Here is a 15,717-nt window from a genome sequence, read left to right as displayed (position 1 = left end):
CAATCAGTCAATGGAAAGGAAAGCCAAACATTTTTCAACACAGACACATACCCAGTCAAAAAGGAGACAACACATGAAGGCCTGTGCATCACGAACAGCCCTGTCCAAGTCAATGGTCAAACCTTTTTTTAATTAGTACCGCATTGGCCCGAATATAAGACGAGTTTTTTTGCATTGAAATCAGACTGAAAAAGTGGGGGTCGTCTTATATTCGGGGTCGAGACATTATACCCATTTTCACTTGTGTGCAGCGGTAAGTTAAAGGTTGCTGGTATCGACTGAGTACGTTGCTGTGATCGTATTGTCCGATCGCGGTTTGCTTCGTGTGCGCGCCGTTTGATTGACAGCTCCGGCGCACTCATAATCGACCGAGTATGTTGCTGTGATCGTGTGCGTCTTTGACACAAAATGAGTATATACCTTTCATTGGTACTACTGTCCACTGTTGCGCCGTTTGTCCAATCGCGGTTTTCTTCATGTGCTCGCCGTTTGATTGACAGCTCCGGCGCGCTCCTTTGAGTTTGCCTCGCATCGTGCGAGTGGCCGTTACACAGCGGCACGGCGACTAACGGTCGCCAGTAAATGTATTTTGTTGTCTCGATCGATGACTTATGTTTGGTGTGTTGCTGAGTGTATTTAATTTATGGTTATTTATTATTATTTTTCCCAATAATTCAGTAAAGCAATCAAAACTGAACCACGTCTTCCCTCCTGTGTTCTGACCGACACTCGGGGGCGAAAAGAGCATAACTATCCAAGCCAACCCCCTATACAGTCCTCAGGCTCCCCAACAATAGCGGTAGCAGTTTGCATTACTTTATTAAAATGTTTTCCCTTATTCAGATTTGTTTAAAGACAACGGTTACAGTTAGAATTCACTTTAATGGTTAATGCAGTTATTGAAATGTTGTTTTATCACAGTAGATTGGTTTATTTACATTTCAAAAACCAGAAGCCATTCATTTACAAATGTGATTGCACTTTAGTTTACATATTTAAATGTTCAGATATTAAGATGTGATAGACATTTTTTGCATTATTTGAATGAGGCAAAATAACATGCTTTTTCTCTCGAATATATTGTTAAAATCATTTGTTTTAGATGTAATTATTTTCTGTATAAAAATTAAATTTGGTGCTCAAAAAGTCTTTTTTCAAACTTGAGTCTTGAAAAAGAGGGGGTCGTCTTATAATCAAGGCCGTCTTATATTCGGGCCAATACGGTAATTTTTATTTTTTTTGTTTAATTTTTAATTTGTATTTTTCTTACTCTTTCTTTTGTTACTTTTCTCAAACATCAATAGTGCTCTTTATAATTCAGTGAGCCACATGTTAATCTGAATGTTCTTACTGACCTCAAAGCAAGTACATGGTGCTCAAAAATCTGTCAAAATATTTTAGCGCGTAGTAAATTCACACTTGTTCACCATGAAGGCTGAAGACAGGATGTTTGTGTTTCAGTAGGTCATCTTTGAATCTAATTATTTCCCATTTATTTTCGTTCACATTACCATCCACATCTAATTATTAGCAAGTGTAGATGTTTTCGTTATAACAGATTTAGAACCGCTTCTTACTTTCTTGTCTAAGAATCATGCAAACTGCTCTCTTGTTTATCGGCAGTGTTGAGCACTAGAATTACTACTAGTTAGGTGACACCATAAAATGTGGACATTAAAATACACTTGACTTGTAATTGATCATTTATACTAAAAAAATAACACTTAATAGAGAATTAAAACAATACTGTACTTCAGCGCCATCAATGTTTGACTTGTTCGGAGGGTCAATCTTCTCCTTGGATTTTTCTGTCTCTGAATCCGACTGGCTGCCAGAGTCCGAGCCACTTCCTGAGTCGCTACTCCCTGACTGACTGCTGCTGCTAGAGGAGCTTGAACTGGAACCTGATCCAGAACCAGATGCTGATCCAGAACCAGATTCATCATCAGAATTGCTGTAAAATTGAAAAAAGGAAAAAATTTTAAAACAAATGAAACTGTCATTTAAAGGAAGAGTGTCTAAAATTTGACATACCTTCCAAAAGAATTGAAACAAAGTCGTTTATTTCACAATTGTCTGGCAATAATTGTGATAGTTTATTGTATTGCAAAAATGGTAGTTCACATTTTGGACATCAAAATGTTTTGGTGCCTGAAGTCGGAGTCTTATGTGAATCATCAGCACACTTCACGTCGCCTCATTTTGTGCAACATCAAAGTATTAATGGTGTGGGTGTGTTTTTCTTTTACTTTCCCTTTTTGAAAGTTTTGGCTCTGATGTATGACAAGTAGAAAACAAGCCAGAACAGGAAGGGATAGGACAGGGCTTTGCAACGCAAATCGTCCCTACGAAGAATCCAAGTGCAAATGAGACACCCTTGATCTCCTGAATCAAGTGCAAGACACCAATACCCAAAACCTCTTCCTGGGTGCTTAGGTAGCCTCCTGCTTAAGTATGTGCCACAAAAAAAAAAAAATCTCATTGCTGTGTTGATGGCTGATGTGATGATGACCCTCCTCCACCTGAGCCAGAGGACACCACCCTTTCGTGTGAACTGTTATTCATGAATGGGCACTTAACCATTTAGCCAGTCCGTCATTCATCCTGGGAACCTTCCACCATTGTCAATCAGTCCTTACTCATAATGGGGCTTGTCACAATTACCCCAAAGTTACTATTTTTAGAACAGCAAACTGCGCATGTGCCGCATTCGGACAAACACAACAGCCGGCCAGTTAGCTTGCAGGACCTCACATGAGTGAGAGAGCTATCACACATTAAAGCTTACCTATCGACTAAAACGGCTTTCTTTCAGCCGCCTTTAATGTCTCTGCATGTCAGACAACGTTTAAGTTGTTCCACACTATGATTGTCGATTAATTTTCAGGAAAGTCAGCAACACGAGGTTACCTTCCAGGGCCTTAACGGAGTGAGAGAGCGATCGCAAAATAAAGCTTACCTTTCGACCAAAACGGCTTTCTTCCCGCTGCGTTTGAGGCTTCTGCGTGTCAGCCAACATTTCAATAGTTCCACACTATGTTTGGCAATAAAACCATGTTGGAATTTTGCCCCGGTACGTCGTCCTCCTCCAGAATGTAGTTGCACGGTCAGTCGGACACAATGTTTGTCCGACTGACCGAACGTGACGTCATTTGAGATCAACCCCATATAATCGTGAGCCCGTTCTTGTTATTTTAAAAGCGGCTCCATCATCGCTTCTGTCCGACAGTCAACCGTGCGCGCACGCACGCACGCACGCACGCACACACGCACGCACACACGCACGCACACAAGAAAAGCTCCCGACTCTGGACTTGTACCCAAGTCTTGCTCATTGTTATTACAGAGCGCTAACGGTTCTACTGAAGAACTTTGGAGAGAGCCAAGCTCAGTATCCTAGTAGTGCTGCAAGCTGCAGTCCTTCACCGAAAAGGCTGCGTATTTTCACGAGCAGTTGTGTGATGCTTGATGGTCCCGTAATTGGCAGGACATGAGGGATAAAAAGAATAAAGCAGCTGCTGTTGCTATGTCATCCATTGTTGCTTGGGAAATTTTCCCTTATTTAAACTGGTAATGCCCCACCTCTTCTCTGGTACATGTGGCAGGAGTGACACTCGTAAATGAACACCTGCGATCAAACTAGCCCAAGGTATGCCACGCCTCAGTTCATTTCACACCCCAGGTGAAGGTAGCTTAACAAACACGCACGTGATTGGCTGGGCATTTTTCTTCTTCTTCCAGTCGTAAGTGCAATGGCCATCGGTCAGACTGACCGTTTATGTCCAGTTACATGAACTGACAAAAATCCACTTCAGTCGGTTCTGTGGGTCCTTTTTTAACTTTCTCGAACCTTGTCCGCAAAATGGGTGTCCGTTGGTGATGGACGGAATGGCCTCCTCTACTGTTATCCATGTAGAATAATCATATATTTCTAATCAAATTTGTCTTTTACCAGGGTGTAAAATATATAACACAATGGGTGTCTGTTGGTAAAGGACGGATTGCCCACCTCTACTGTCATCCATGTAGAATAATCATACATTTTGAATCAAAATTTTCTTTTACCAGGGATGTCAAATATATAACTAACCTTGATTCTCCACTGCTGTTGCTTACAGTTTCCTCCTCATTGTGTCTTGCCATTCTGAAGTCTAGAATGCAGACTTCTCCCACAGTGCCTCCAAAAGTATGTTCACCGTGGTTAAACTGAAATTTGAGATTAAAATTCACATTATAACACGCATTTTACAAAATTAAAAAGAAGTGTAATTTTATCAACAAACTCTTGTTTAGCACCATAGCTTTTTTCAACTAAATGTCAGGAATGAGTATTGAATATGTCGCTGAACCACAGAATTTGTTTAGATTTTCAAGGTTACTGATACACTTTCAATCAAAGCTCATCTATTTTTTTTTTATCTTTAGCAGACGGATTGTATCGTAGTAGGCTACTCGACTACCAACTGCATAAACAGTTAAAAAATGCACGTGTTCCTGAACCGCGAGCATAAAAGTCGGTTTGTACTAATATATCAAGTAACAACATTACAGTAACAGTAGAACAAGTAATTACAGCGACGAGTATGTCGAGTACGGATGCAGCATTAGCCACTATCACTGTTTGCCCCTACGGGCTGAGGCCTGTCAGGCCTGCGCAACAGCAGCGTGTTTACGTCTCAACAATAGCCCAAAGGCGCTCAAAAACAAGAAAACTGTATAAATAGGTGCATTTAACAATCCCCGTGCAAAAGGCCTTCAGTCGCCCTACTCTCGTGACTGTTATTGTTGGGTCGATTTTAGACAGTTAACCAGTTGATGAGAAGAACAGTTTACCTTTATGCTAACCTGCTAAACCGGCTAATGCCAACGTATTGGCGGGGGAAGTTGTGTATATGGGGGTAACGCGCCAGACAGACTCTTCAGGATCTAAATTGAGAACCCAAGACTAAGTTTTTAAACACATACGACGCTTTCTATCTGTATAAATGCGGCCAACAATATACCCACGGGAAAATGCCAATTGGCCAATTTTAACCTCACTTGCTCAAAGATGACTAGCGTGCCTAGAGACAACAGAATAACGTCGACACAACGCGTAACAATACTTGAAGTATTTCACACAAATGCAACAAATGGTTTTTATGAAGTTAACGGTCGCTTGGTAAATGGGTTACAGTAGAATGCTAACGTAAATTAAGCATGAGGCTAGCACGGAAGCTAACAAAATGACAAAACTTTGCGCTTCCTCTTCATAAGGTTGCGCTGCAATATTTCTTTAGTAATCACGGGAAATATCGAGGCTGTAGCAGCAAGTGGTGCTTTATGCGAATAGGTTTGTCAAGGTGATCATTGGCGGAGTACTTAACATACGAATTATTTATTAGAAAGCCCACATATACAAATTAGCTAACCCAACTTCGTCCTCTCCATCTTGTTTTCATCCGCTGCTCACTTCTCGCGACTTTACATCATGCAACGTAAGAATACGGTATCAATAAACTGTGGAATAAGTTATTCTTGCCTTGTTTTAGCTTAGCTTCTCTGATGAAACTGTTGTCAAAGTCCTCTTGCCGGGTTCACACTTTATTCCTTTTCATACAAACAACAATTAGTGAGATAACTGCTGCAGATAGGTATCGCTGTCTTGCGTTAGCTGGCTAGCTATCTCCCAGTTTGGGAGAGCAGCCCGTAACGACCCAGTTCAGTGGAGCTTTTGGATTGCCGTTCCCTCCACACCTTTGGGGGGGGAAGAGGCAAAACCTCTTTGCGCCCAGCGTTGCGTTGAAGTTCCGTGCTTGATTGTCAATCCAGACAGTAAAAAAGCAGGCATGTCATTCCAGGGTCTTCCGACAACCGGCCTCCGCCATGACGCCGTAGGGTTCACTTCGCTAGGAAACCCCGGACAGTGACGTAACTACAATGTGCAGCACAACAGCGAAACGGCAGAGAGCAACTGATTGTGGAGCTCCTTCAAACTAACAGTACAACTTTAGCCAAACAAACACGTTAATGTCTAACCCCATACCAGAAACATTTGCGTATGCTTTGATTTGGCTATTAGAAATTCCGTTACAAAACAAACGAGTATTTCATTCATGTACTTCTTTTTCTACTCTGTTGGCATACTTGTCCTTTTCACTGTTGTTGTTGTTGTTGTTGTTTAATACTTGATCGCAAATCTTGCATATTTTACATTGATAGTGTTTTACTGCATTTTATACTACTAATCCATTTGCTGCCATCTGCCAAAGCAGAGTCGCCTTTTGAATTATCTTTCGTGACCCATCGTCTTCCCAAAGGCTGTGTTCTCAAGTACAACACCGTCCTCTTCAGGGGTCTGTTAGTCATTACAGTGGTTTACAAACCAAAACTTCATAGACAAGTTGCCCTTTTCAAGCCTGCCTGTTGAAAAACATACCTAATGAATATATACACCGCTGGCAGTTGTATTCTACTAAACGAGTGAAACCAGTTAACTAGTTGCATTTTGAGGTTTATAAGTACAGGCATACAGGTAATCTTTTAAAAATGTGTGCACTTACCGGTCGGCCCCAACATTTTCTTCAGCATTGTGTCATTTCTCCATAAGTACCTTTTTGTGAAGTTTAACCCAATCTTCAGTCTCTGTCTTATATATATGGCGATATTATCGCCATCTACAGGTTATTCTATGTACATTCAAACGTGCAGTGAACAGTAGGTACAGTTAAGTGGAGATTTGAGCGCGCGGCTTCTGCACCAACATCATTGGTCGACCGAATCAGCTCGTGTTTGTGCGTCTGGCCCAATAGGAAGTGGCCGAGGAATCCAGAAGCTATGGGACGGAAGCATCGACTAGAGTCCCAGCACCAGTGATGGGATGCCACTGCTTATCTGCTCTATTTACATCACACAGTAAGGCTGATCACGGACAAATGAATTCGTATTAAGATGATTGCCGACTGGTCCCAAATGTCCTGGGCGACATTTCATGACGTGAGTATGACCTCTATTCTTATCCACATGTACAGTATAATACTGTTTATTTCAAAAGGCCTTCCACCAGATGTCAGTCGTTTCCCACTTAAACGGGTCACATTGGGCGCAGCAACGTGAGGCAAGTAAATATGACTGGAATAAAACGTGACAGAGAAGAAATGATCATTACCAAAAGCTGTTTTGATTTTACAAATATGTAAAATGTGACACCGTTTTGTTGTATATCAATAGAGACCGATTCAAGTGCGCTTTAGTAATTACTGTCTTGTCCCTTTCGATTTATGCCATGTGAAGGTACGCAAAGCACAGTACACAATCGACACTTTAAACACATGTGTTAATATGTGTTTAATATTAAATAGCTTGCACGTACTTCAGATCACTTTTCCAACCAATGTCTGGAGTATATTGTGTGCTGTCAAAGACAAGGCGTGACAAAGATAAGGTGTAAATTATCCACTTACACTTAATTGGTAGAAAAAGAAAATAATTTACTACAATTTAACTTTCCTTATTTGTCTGCGTCAGCAGCTAAATGTTGTCTACGCCAGCAGCTAATAGTGACAGGCATCCATCCATCCATCCATTTTCTGTACTGCTTAGTCCTCGCGGGTCGCGGGCGTGCTGGAGCCTGTCCCAGCCGTCATCGGGCAGTAGGCAGGGGACACCCTGAACCGGTTGCCAGCCAATCCCAGGGCACACAGAGACAAACAACCATACGCACTCACACTCACACCTAGGGACAATATGGAGTGCCCAATCGGCCTACCAAGCATGTTTTTGGGATGTGGAAGGAAACCGGAGTGCCCGGAGAAAACCCACGCGGGCCCAGGGAGAACATGCAAACTCCACACAGTTATCGAGTTATCAATAAACATGACGCCATCAAGTACTTTTGTGACACCAAGGTAGAGCAACTTGGGGTTCAGTATTTATATTATCTTAATTACATTTGTATTATATATTATATATTGCCTTTAAAATGCAATATATAATACAAATGTAAGATAATAATAAATAATAAGAAAGAAAGAAAAATATTTTTTTCTACTTTAAATAAACATTTGCAGTGGACTGAGAATGGCAGATGGTGGAAGTGATAATGGAGAGTTGCTATAGGCTGATGCTAACCTGACAGATGGTGTAAGACTGGGAGGTCATGATTTGGGGAAAGTGCAGAATGTGCAATATGATTTAATTTTAGAGTTAATTTTAAGTCAACCTTTAACTCTAATAGGTCCAAGCACCCTTGTTTACATGCAAAAAGTGAAAGCCAGATAAATAATGTCTTTTTCAGGGGAAGTGAAAATGAACAACTGAAATTATAGTCACACGTCCACAGCGTGCACATGCTCTCAAAAGTGGGAATTTGGCTTTGATCAGAGTGAGTGAGTGAGTGAGTGAGTGAGTGAGTGAGTGAGTGAGTGAGTGAGTGAGTGAGTGAGTGAGTGAGTGAGTGAGTGAGTGAGTGAGTGAGTGAGTTTAGGATCAGTGACCCGTCAGTCACAACTGATAAATTGAGACTAAAATTCAGGTCCATTGCTCATGTCTTTCCTTCTTGGTATGGTGTTAACCACTTAAATCAATGCAGTCATTGTGTGCAATATGTTATGCCATTTGTGCAGTATATCATGCCATTTATGGATCTAATTTTTAGAACTACAAATGAGCAGATGTTAAAACCATCAGTATTTTTAATATGTTTGTTTTGTTTTTTGCATGGTCTCAGTGTGAATGTCCGAATAAGTAGTCTTGTGTCAATACTATGACTTTACGTCACTGTCCCTCACCCCAACGTTAGCTCGGATAAAAAAAAAAAACGATAAAGTGAACCTCAGGAACCTCTAAACCCTAATATCCAGGCAAATCACAGATTAAGGGTGTATTCAGACCTTACTGTTTAGTCCACTTTAAAAGGACTAGGGTTCGTTCTAACGCCTTTTGTGCAGGTGTGAATACACGCAAACGAATCCTGGTGCAGATTAAAGAACCGGACTGAGATCCACTTTTTAAAGTGATCTCGGTTCGCTTCCAAACGGACTCTGGTGCGGTTCGCTTCAGGTGCGAATACAAACAGCGTAGATCCGAACCAACTCCATGTTGTGTAGCATGTGGGTCAGGGCACGCAGAGCAAAACGTCTCCTTTGGATTACTGCGCCCATTCGCCGACGGTGTTCCAAAATTTGAGAGCGTCCCGAAACATGCGTTGAATGAGCTGCTCTTGACATTGAAAATGATTTTGCAACTCTAATAAAAGCAGAAATATGCAGAGCAGAAATGCAGCGCGTAGGACTCGCATTTTTCCTCCATTTCAGGTGTTCTGTGCTTTGTGTGCCACCCTGGTCATTGCTGTCCAATGGGAGCACAGATCGTCACAAGCATAGATGTGTTTACAAAATGTACTTCACTTGCAAAATGTAAAAAAATAGTTCCGCTTTTGGCCCGGACCAAACAAGCGGACTAAAGGACTTTTCTGATCTGAATACACCCTAAAATGTCTCTTTTCATATAGATGAGACTTGGGATTATGTTTCTTTTATACAAATTTATAGAACACCAATGACATATTTAACAGAAGCCCAAATTAGCACGCAATTTGATAATGGTGCGAATATGTTGAAAAACAGCCAGCCTTATTCTCATAAAATGTTCCTTTTTCCTTAAAAAAAAAAAAAATATATATATATATATGTATTTATATATACATATATATATATATATATATATATATATATATATATATATATATATATATATATATATATATATATATATATATATACACACACACACACACACACACACACACACACACACACACACACACACACACACACACACACACACACACACATTATTATTATTTTTAAGCACTAACACCGTGGGGCTCGTATGCAAACCACACTTTAAGACAGATGGATTTAACTGGTGTAAAAGCAACTTGAGGAAGTAAAAGTTTTTTTCATTGAGGGTTGGCGATTGACATAGATACATATAGTTTTAAATGTCACAGAGTGATTGCAATCTGTGCCAGTTTATGTGGGCAGCAACACTTAGAAACAATGTTTGAGCCCCCGCAAATATACATACACTGTATGCATTCTTGGGGTAAATGTAGCAAACTACTTCAGTAAAACAATGCACCATTCTGATGTACAAACTCTTGTAGCATTGTAATGGTGTAGGATGAAAAAAGCCTTCAAATGGAATAATTGACAGCTCCTCTGGTCTCAAAACATCATTCCTGTGTGAATTTAAACCTGAGTAGAGAGTACTCGTAAAACATACTTTACAAGAAGTGAGAATTGAAGATTGTGAAATGAAATGAAGTCATCTGGCACTTCTTGGATGGATGGATGGATGGATGGATGGATGGATGGATGGATGGATGGATGGATGGATGGATGGATGGATGGATGGATGGATGGATGGATGGATGGATGGATGGATGGATGGATGGATGGATGGATGGATGGATGGATGGATGGACAACTGACTGACCCTAATTTTATTCCGTTTTCTGTCAGAAAGTAAGAAAACAATCTTATGTACGTACTGAACATCGTTTTACATGTTGTCCTGAATGTTATTAGCTACCTAAATGTACAGAGAACGAGCTGTATCGGAGTCAAATTCCTTGTTTGGCATGCTCGAACATGGCAAATAAAAATTGATTTGATTTATTAATTTTTTTCCCATAGTAAAAGTCATCTTTTTGAAGCGCTTATCCTCATAAGGGTCACAAGCATGCTGAAACCTAGCCCAGTTGGTACACCCTGAACTGGTCGCCAGTCAATCGCAGGGCAAACATAGACAGCATTCACACTCACAATTGCGCCTACTACGGGCAATCTGGAGTGATCAATTGGCCTACCGTGCCTGTTTTCAAAATGTGAGAGGAAACCGGGGTGCCCGGAGGAACCCCACATAGGCACGGGGACAACATGCAAATTCCACACAGGAAGGCCGGAGCCAGAATCAAAGCCTGAACTTCTGAACTGTGAGGCAGACGTGCTAACCAGTCAGGGATAAGTGTAAAATTCTTGGATGTCGCGTACCCCCATTTGATAACCACTGCTCTACAAAACTAGTGAATTACAATTGAATTCCAAGGTAGGTTTGATTTATGGATTTTTGAAAATGTATTGCACTAATCTCAGAGACAGATCTTTCTGATTGTAGTCGTGGAAAGAGGTCATCTCCCAATCCTCAATATCATCAAGCATCTCACAGTATCCTTGAGTAAGACACTGAACTGCCATTTGCCGTCAGCATTAATTAGGAATTATTCTGAACTGAGGGAACATGCAAACAAGTAGAAAAGTGCTGTGTATAGTACATTAAAACTATTGATTGCTGCATCTTAGTTTTCTTTGATTCAGTTGATCTTTACTTTTTACTGCCATAATTGTCAGGCAGGGGACAAGACGGAGGACTCGGATGCAGAGTCGTTTCTTTCTGGGTTTTATTCCAGCAAGCACACTGAGCAAAAGTACAAATCAAATCGCCTCTTGCGAGGGAAAACACGTGGCAAAAAGTACAAACAAAAGGTGTCGCACTGAGGCGAGTCAAAAGGCTAAAAGTACAAATCAAAACGCCTCTTACGAGGGAAAACACGTAGCAAAAAGTACCAACTAAGGGAGTCGCACTGGGGCGAGACAAAAGGGCGATGGAGACCAAGGCACAAACAAAAGCGTCGCTCGGTGGCGAGACAAAAAGGAGGGTTCTTACAGAGAGTTCGGACATCAAGGGATCGCTGGTGGTCGGGGCAAGGCAAGACACACTGGCACAAGACAAGGGGAAGACACGGACTAAATACACACAAAAGGGCGGGGGCACAGGTGATGACAATTAGTGTCGATTACGCAGGTGCACACAATCGGGATCAGGGAAGACAAGACAACCAAACACCGAGGAAGGAAACACGAACTGAAACGGAAGGGATGACAAAATAAAACCGGAAGTAAAGTTACGACAATTGACGAGACAAAAAACCGAAAAAATAAACGCGACCGCATGACAGAACCCCCCCCTAGGGCTGGATCCCAGACGGCCCAGGAGCCCCAGGGTGAGCCGCATAAAAGTCATCAAACAGTCCTGGGTCCAAAATATAACTAGGCGGCACCCATTGCCGCTCCTCCGGCCCATAACCCTCCCAGTCCACCAGGTACTGCCAGCCCCGGCCTCTTCTGCGCACATCCAATAGTTCTTTCACGGTGTAGGCCGTCCCACCTCCCACAGTCCGCGGAGGCGGCGCAGGATCCGGCACCAATGGACTGTCCACCACCGGCTTGACCTTCTCGACGTGAAAGGTGGGGTGGACTGCAAGGGACCTGGGCAAGCGGAGACGCACCGCGGCCGGGTGGACGACCTTGGCGATGGGGAACGGACCCACGAAGCGAGGCGCCAGTTTCCTGGAGTCCCCCCGGTGGGGAAGATCCTTAGCGGACAGCCAGACACATTGCCCTCGCTGGTACACGGGCGCCGGACGTCTCCTCCGGTCCGCCATCCGCTTGACCCGGTCCCCCTGTCGGACCAGCGTGGCCCGAGCCGCCGCCCAGACGCGATGACAGCGGCGCACCAAGGCGTGGGCCGAAGTCACCGTCACCTCCGGCTCACTGTCAGGGAAGACTGGGGGCTGGTAGCCGTACACACGTTTGAACGGGGACATACCTGTGGCCGTGGTGGGCAGGGAGTTGTGGGCATACTCCACCCAGGAGAGGTTCTTGCTCCATGAGGCGGGGTTCTGGGAGACCAGGCAGCGGAGGCTTGTCTCCAACTGCTGGTTGACCCGTTCCGTCTGCCCGTTCGCCTCCGGATGATAACCTGACGTGAGGCTCACGGTGGCCCCTATGAGCCTGCAAAACTCCTTCCAAAACCTGGATACGAATTGGGGCCCCCTATCGGAGACAATGTCTTTCGGGAACCCATGAACCCGGAATATGTGGTCCATCATTACTACGGCTGTTCGTCTAGCGGACGGGAGCTTGGGCAAGGCGATAAAGTGAGCCATCTTTGAGAATCTGTCTACTACTGTGAGTATGGTGGTCCGCCCATGCGAGACCGGAAGTCCGGTGACGAAATCCATGGATATCTCCGCCCATGGACGCGAAGGAATGGGTAGGGGATGCAACAACCCCATACGGGCGCTGTGGGAGTTCTTGTTCCGGGCGCAGACGGGACAGGCTGCCACGTATTCCTTGATGTCAGCCCTCATGGAGGGCCACCAGAATCGCTGCTGAATGACAAACAGGGTTCTGCGTATACCTGGATGACAAGAGAGTCTGGAGGTGTGAGCCCAATGGATGACTTGGGATCGGAATTGATCTGGGACAAAAAGTCTGTTTTCCGGGCAGCCACTAGGGGTTGGCTTGTTTCCATTGGCCCGCTGTACCCGGCCTTCGATTGGCCAGGTCACGGCTCTCACCAGGCAATGAGGAGGCAGGATGGATTCGGGTTTCTTGAGTTCTGGATCTGAGTTGTAAACACGGGAGAGGGCGTCAGGCTTGGTGTTTTTGGATCCCGGTCTGTAAGATAGAGAAAAGTTAAAGCGATTGAAAAAAAGTGACCAGCGGGCTTGGCGGGAATTCAATCTTTTCGCGGACTTGATGTATTCAAGATTTTTATGGTCTGTCCAAACCAAAAAGGGCTGCTGAGCGCCCTCCAGCCAATGTCTCCATTCTTCCAGTGCTAGTTTAACTGCCAACAGTTCGCGATCCCCCACATCATAATTTTGTTCGGCGGGTGTCAGCCGTCGAGACAGGAACGCGCACGGGTGTAGTTTGTTGTCGCTCTTGGCTCTCTGTGATAGGATGGCCCCGACTCCTTGATTGGAGGCGTCCACCTCCACCACAAACTGTAGCGACGGATCAGGAAGCGTGACGATGGGAGCGGTGCTGAAACGATTCTTTAGCTCCTGGAAGGCCGCCTCCGCCTATGCAGACCAGCGGAAGGGGACCTTAGGGGACGTGAGTGCGTGCAAGGGAGCCGCCGTGGCACTGAAGCCCTTGATGAACCGCCGATAGAAATTGGCAAAGCCCAGGAATTGCTGCACCTTTCTGCGTGAGTCGGGGGTAGGCCATTCCTTAACCGCGCTGACTTTCGCCGGGTCCATCTCAACCTTGCCCGGGGCCACGATGAAGCCGAGAAAAGATATGGTGTCCTTGTGGAATTCACTTTTCTCAGCCTTTACGTATAGTTTGTGTGCAAGAAGACGTCGCAGCACCGTCTCGACGTGAATCTGATGGGTCCTCAGATCTGGGGAATAAATCAAAATATCGTCCAAATATACATATACAAAACGGTCCAAACAGTCTCTCAAAACATCATTGATCATGGCCTGAAACACAGAGGGCGCATTGGTGAGACCAAATGGCATGATCAAGTATTCGAAGTGTCCTCGATGGGTGTTGAACCCGGTCTTCCATTCGTCCCCTTCCCGGATGCGCACTAGATGGTATGCGTTGCGCAAATCTAACTTTGTAAACACCCGGGCTTGCTGTAGTTGGTCGAATACGGTCGACATCAGTGGGAGTGGATACCGGTTCTTGATTGTGATTTGATTGAGAGGACTATAATCAATACAGGGGCGTAGGGTGCCGTCCTTTTTGTCCACGAAAAAGAACCCCGCCCCCGCAGGCGACGATGACGGTCGAATCAGTCCTGCTTGCAGGGAGGAGTCTATATATTCGTTCATGGCTTGCTTTTCAGGGCCCGAAAGAGAATAAAGCCTCCCCTTAGGTATAGTTGCACCCGGCAGGAGTTCAATGGCGCAATCATACGGACGGTGGGGAGGTAGGGAGGTTGCCTTGGCCTTGCTGAATACCTCGGCCCATGGGTGGTAACACGCAGGGACCCCGGTTAAGTCGGGGGTTTGCGCGTCTCGAGCAGGAGGCACAGCGCGCGGGTTAGACCTGACACAGGAATCATGACAGTCGGGACCCCATCCCGTTATTTCCCCTGATCCCCAGTCTATGATGGGGTTGTGGCGTTGAAGCCATGGATACCCGAGAACGAGAGGGCTCATTGGAGAGGTCACGACATGTAGCCTTATATTCTCCTGGTGGGGACCTATTGACAACGAGACTGGTTCTGTTATGTGAGTTATTTCAAAAAGTGCCTGTCCATTGAGTGCCTTAGCTTTCACGGGGGTGTTTATCAGCTCAGTCTTTACCCCCCACCGGCGAGCAAATGCCCCGTCTATCAGGCTTTCATCTGCTCCTGAGTCGATTAGTACTTCGAGTTCTATTTCTCTTCCCATGTGTGTAATCCTGCCCTTGGGAAGCACGCGCTCCGGGGACGGAGCCGCAGAGAAGGCGCTCACCTTCAGGGTCCTCCTTACTGGACAGGAGAGAAGGAGGTGTCCGAGCTCACCGCAGTAGTAGCATCTTCCCTCTCGGCGTCGCCGTAACTTCTCCTCCTCGGTCAACTTAGCTCTGCCCAACTGCCTCGGTTCTGGCTCCTGGCGCTGCCGATCCCCGTCCAGCCTGGAGTGGTGAACGTCAGGGCCGGCTACTGGGACGAAGGCGGGGGTGGTCTTGCTTCGGTGCTTCCTCCACTCTTGCAGCCGGTTGCCAGTGCGGATAGCCAGAGCGATGAGGGCGTCGAGGTCGGTGGGAAGGTCTAAGGGGATTAGCTGATCCTGTATGGACCCAGAGAGGCCCCGGAGGAAGACGTCATATAGTGCCGTCGCGTTCCAACCGCACTCCGCGGCCAGCGTGCGGAACCGGATGGCGTAGT

At 44.9% G+C, this 15,717-nt stretch overlaps 1 protein-coding gene across 4 annotated transcripts in view; it reads right to left on the bottom strand.

Annotated features, from left to right (window-relative positions):
• Positions 1-5,912, bottom strand: part of chd1 (chromodomain helicase DNA binding protein 1) — a 73,683-nt gene extending 67,771 nt beyond the window's left edge. The window contains exons 1-3 of one of the 4 annotated variants that reach the window (XM_088391296.1): positions 5,522-5,912; positions 4,091-4,206; positions 1,753-1,954 (exon numbers count right to left, since the gene is read on the bottom strand). In XM_088391296.1, coding sequence (XP_088247422.1) covers positions 1,753-1,954; positions 4,091-4,143 — 255 coding nt within the window. In that variant the 5' untranslated portion in view covers positions 4,144-4,206; positions 5,522-5,912. Of the gene's footprint in view, positions 1-1,752; positions 1,955-2,034; positions 2,172-4,090; positions 4,207-4,833; positions 4,853-5,411; positions 5,449-5,521 lie in introns of those variants that run through there. The other 3 variants (XM_088391295.1, XM_088391297.1, XM_088391298.1) reach the window with 3 other exon arrangements.
• Positions 5,913-15,717: the final 9,805 nt, after the last annotated feature.

The sequence above is a fragment of the Syngnathus floridae genome, chromosome 12 (assembly GCF_059516105.1).
Source record: "Syngnathus floridae isolate MCC-2025c chromosome 12, RoL_Sflo_1.0, whole genome shotgun sequence".
In the NCBI taxonomy this organism is placed as follows: Eukaryota; Metazoa; Chordata; class Actinopteri; order Syngnathiformes; family Syngnathidae; genus Syngnathus; species Syngnathus floridae.
The sequence above is the reverse complement of the archived record's forward strand: the minus strand, read 5'-3'. Positions and strand labels throughout refer to the sequence as shown.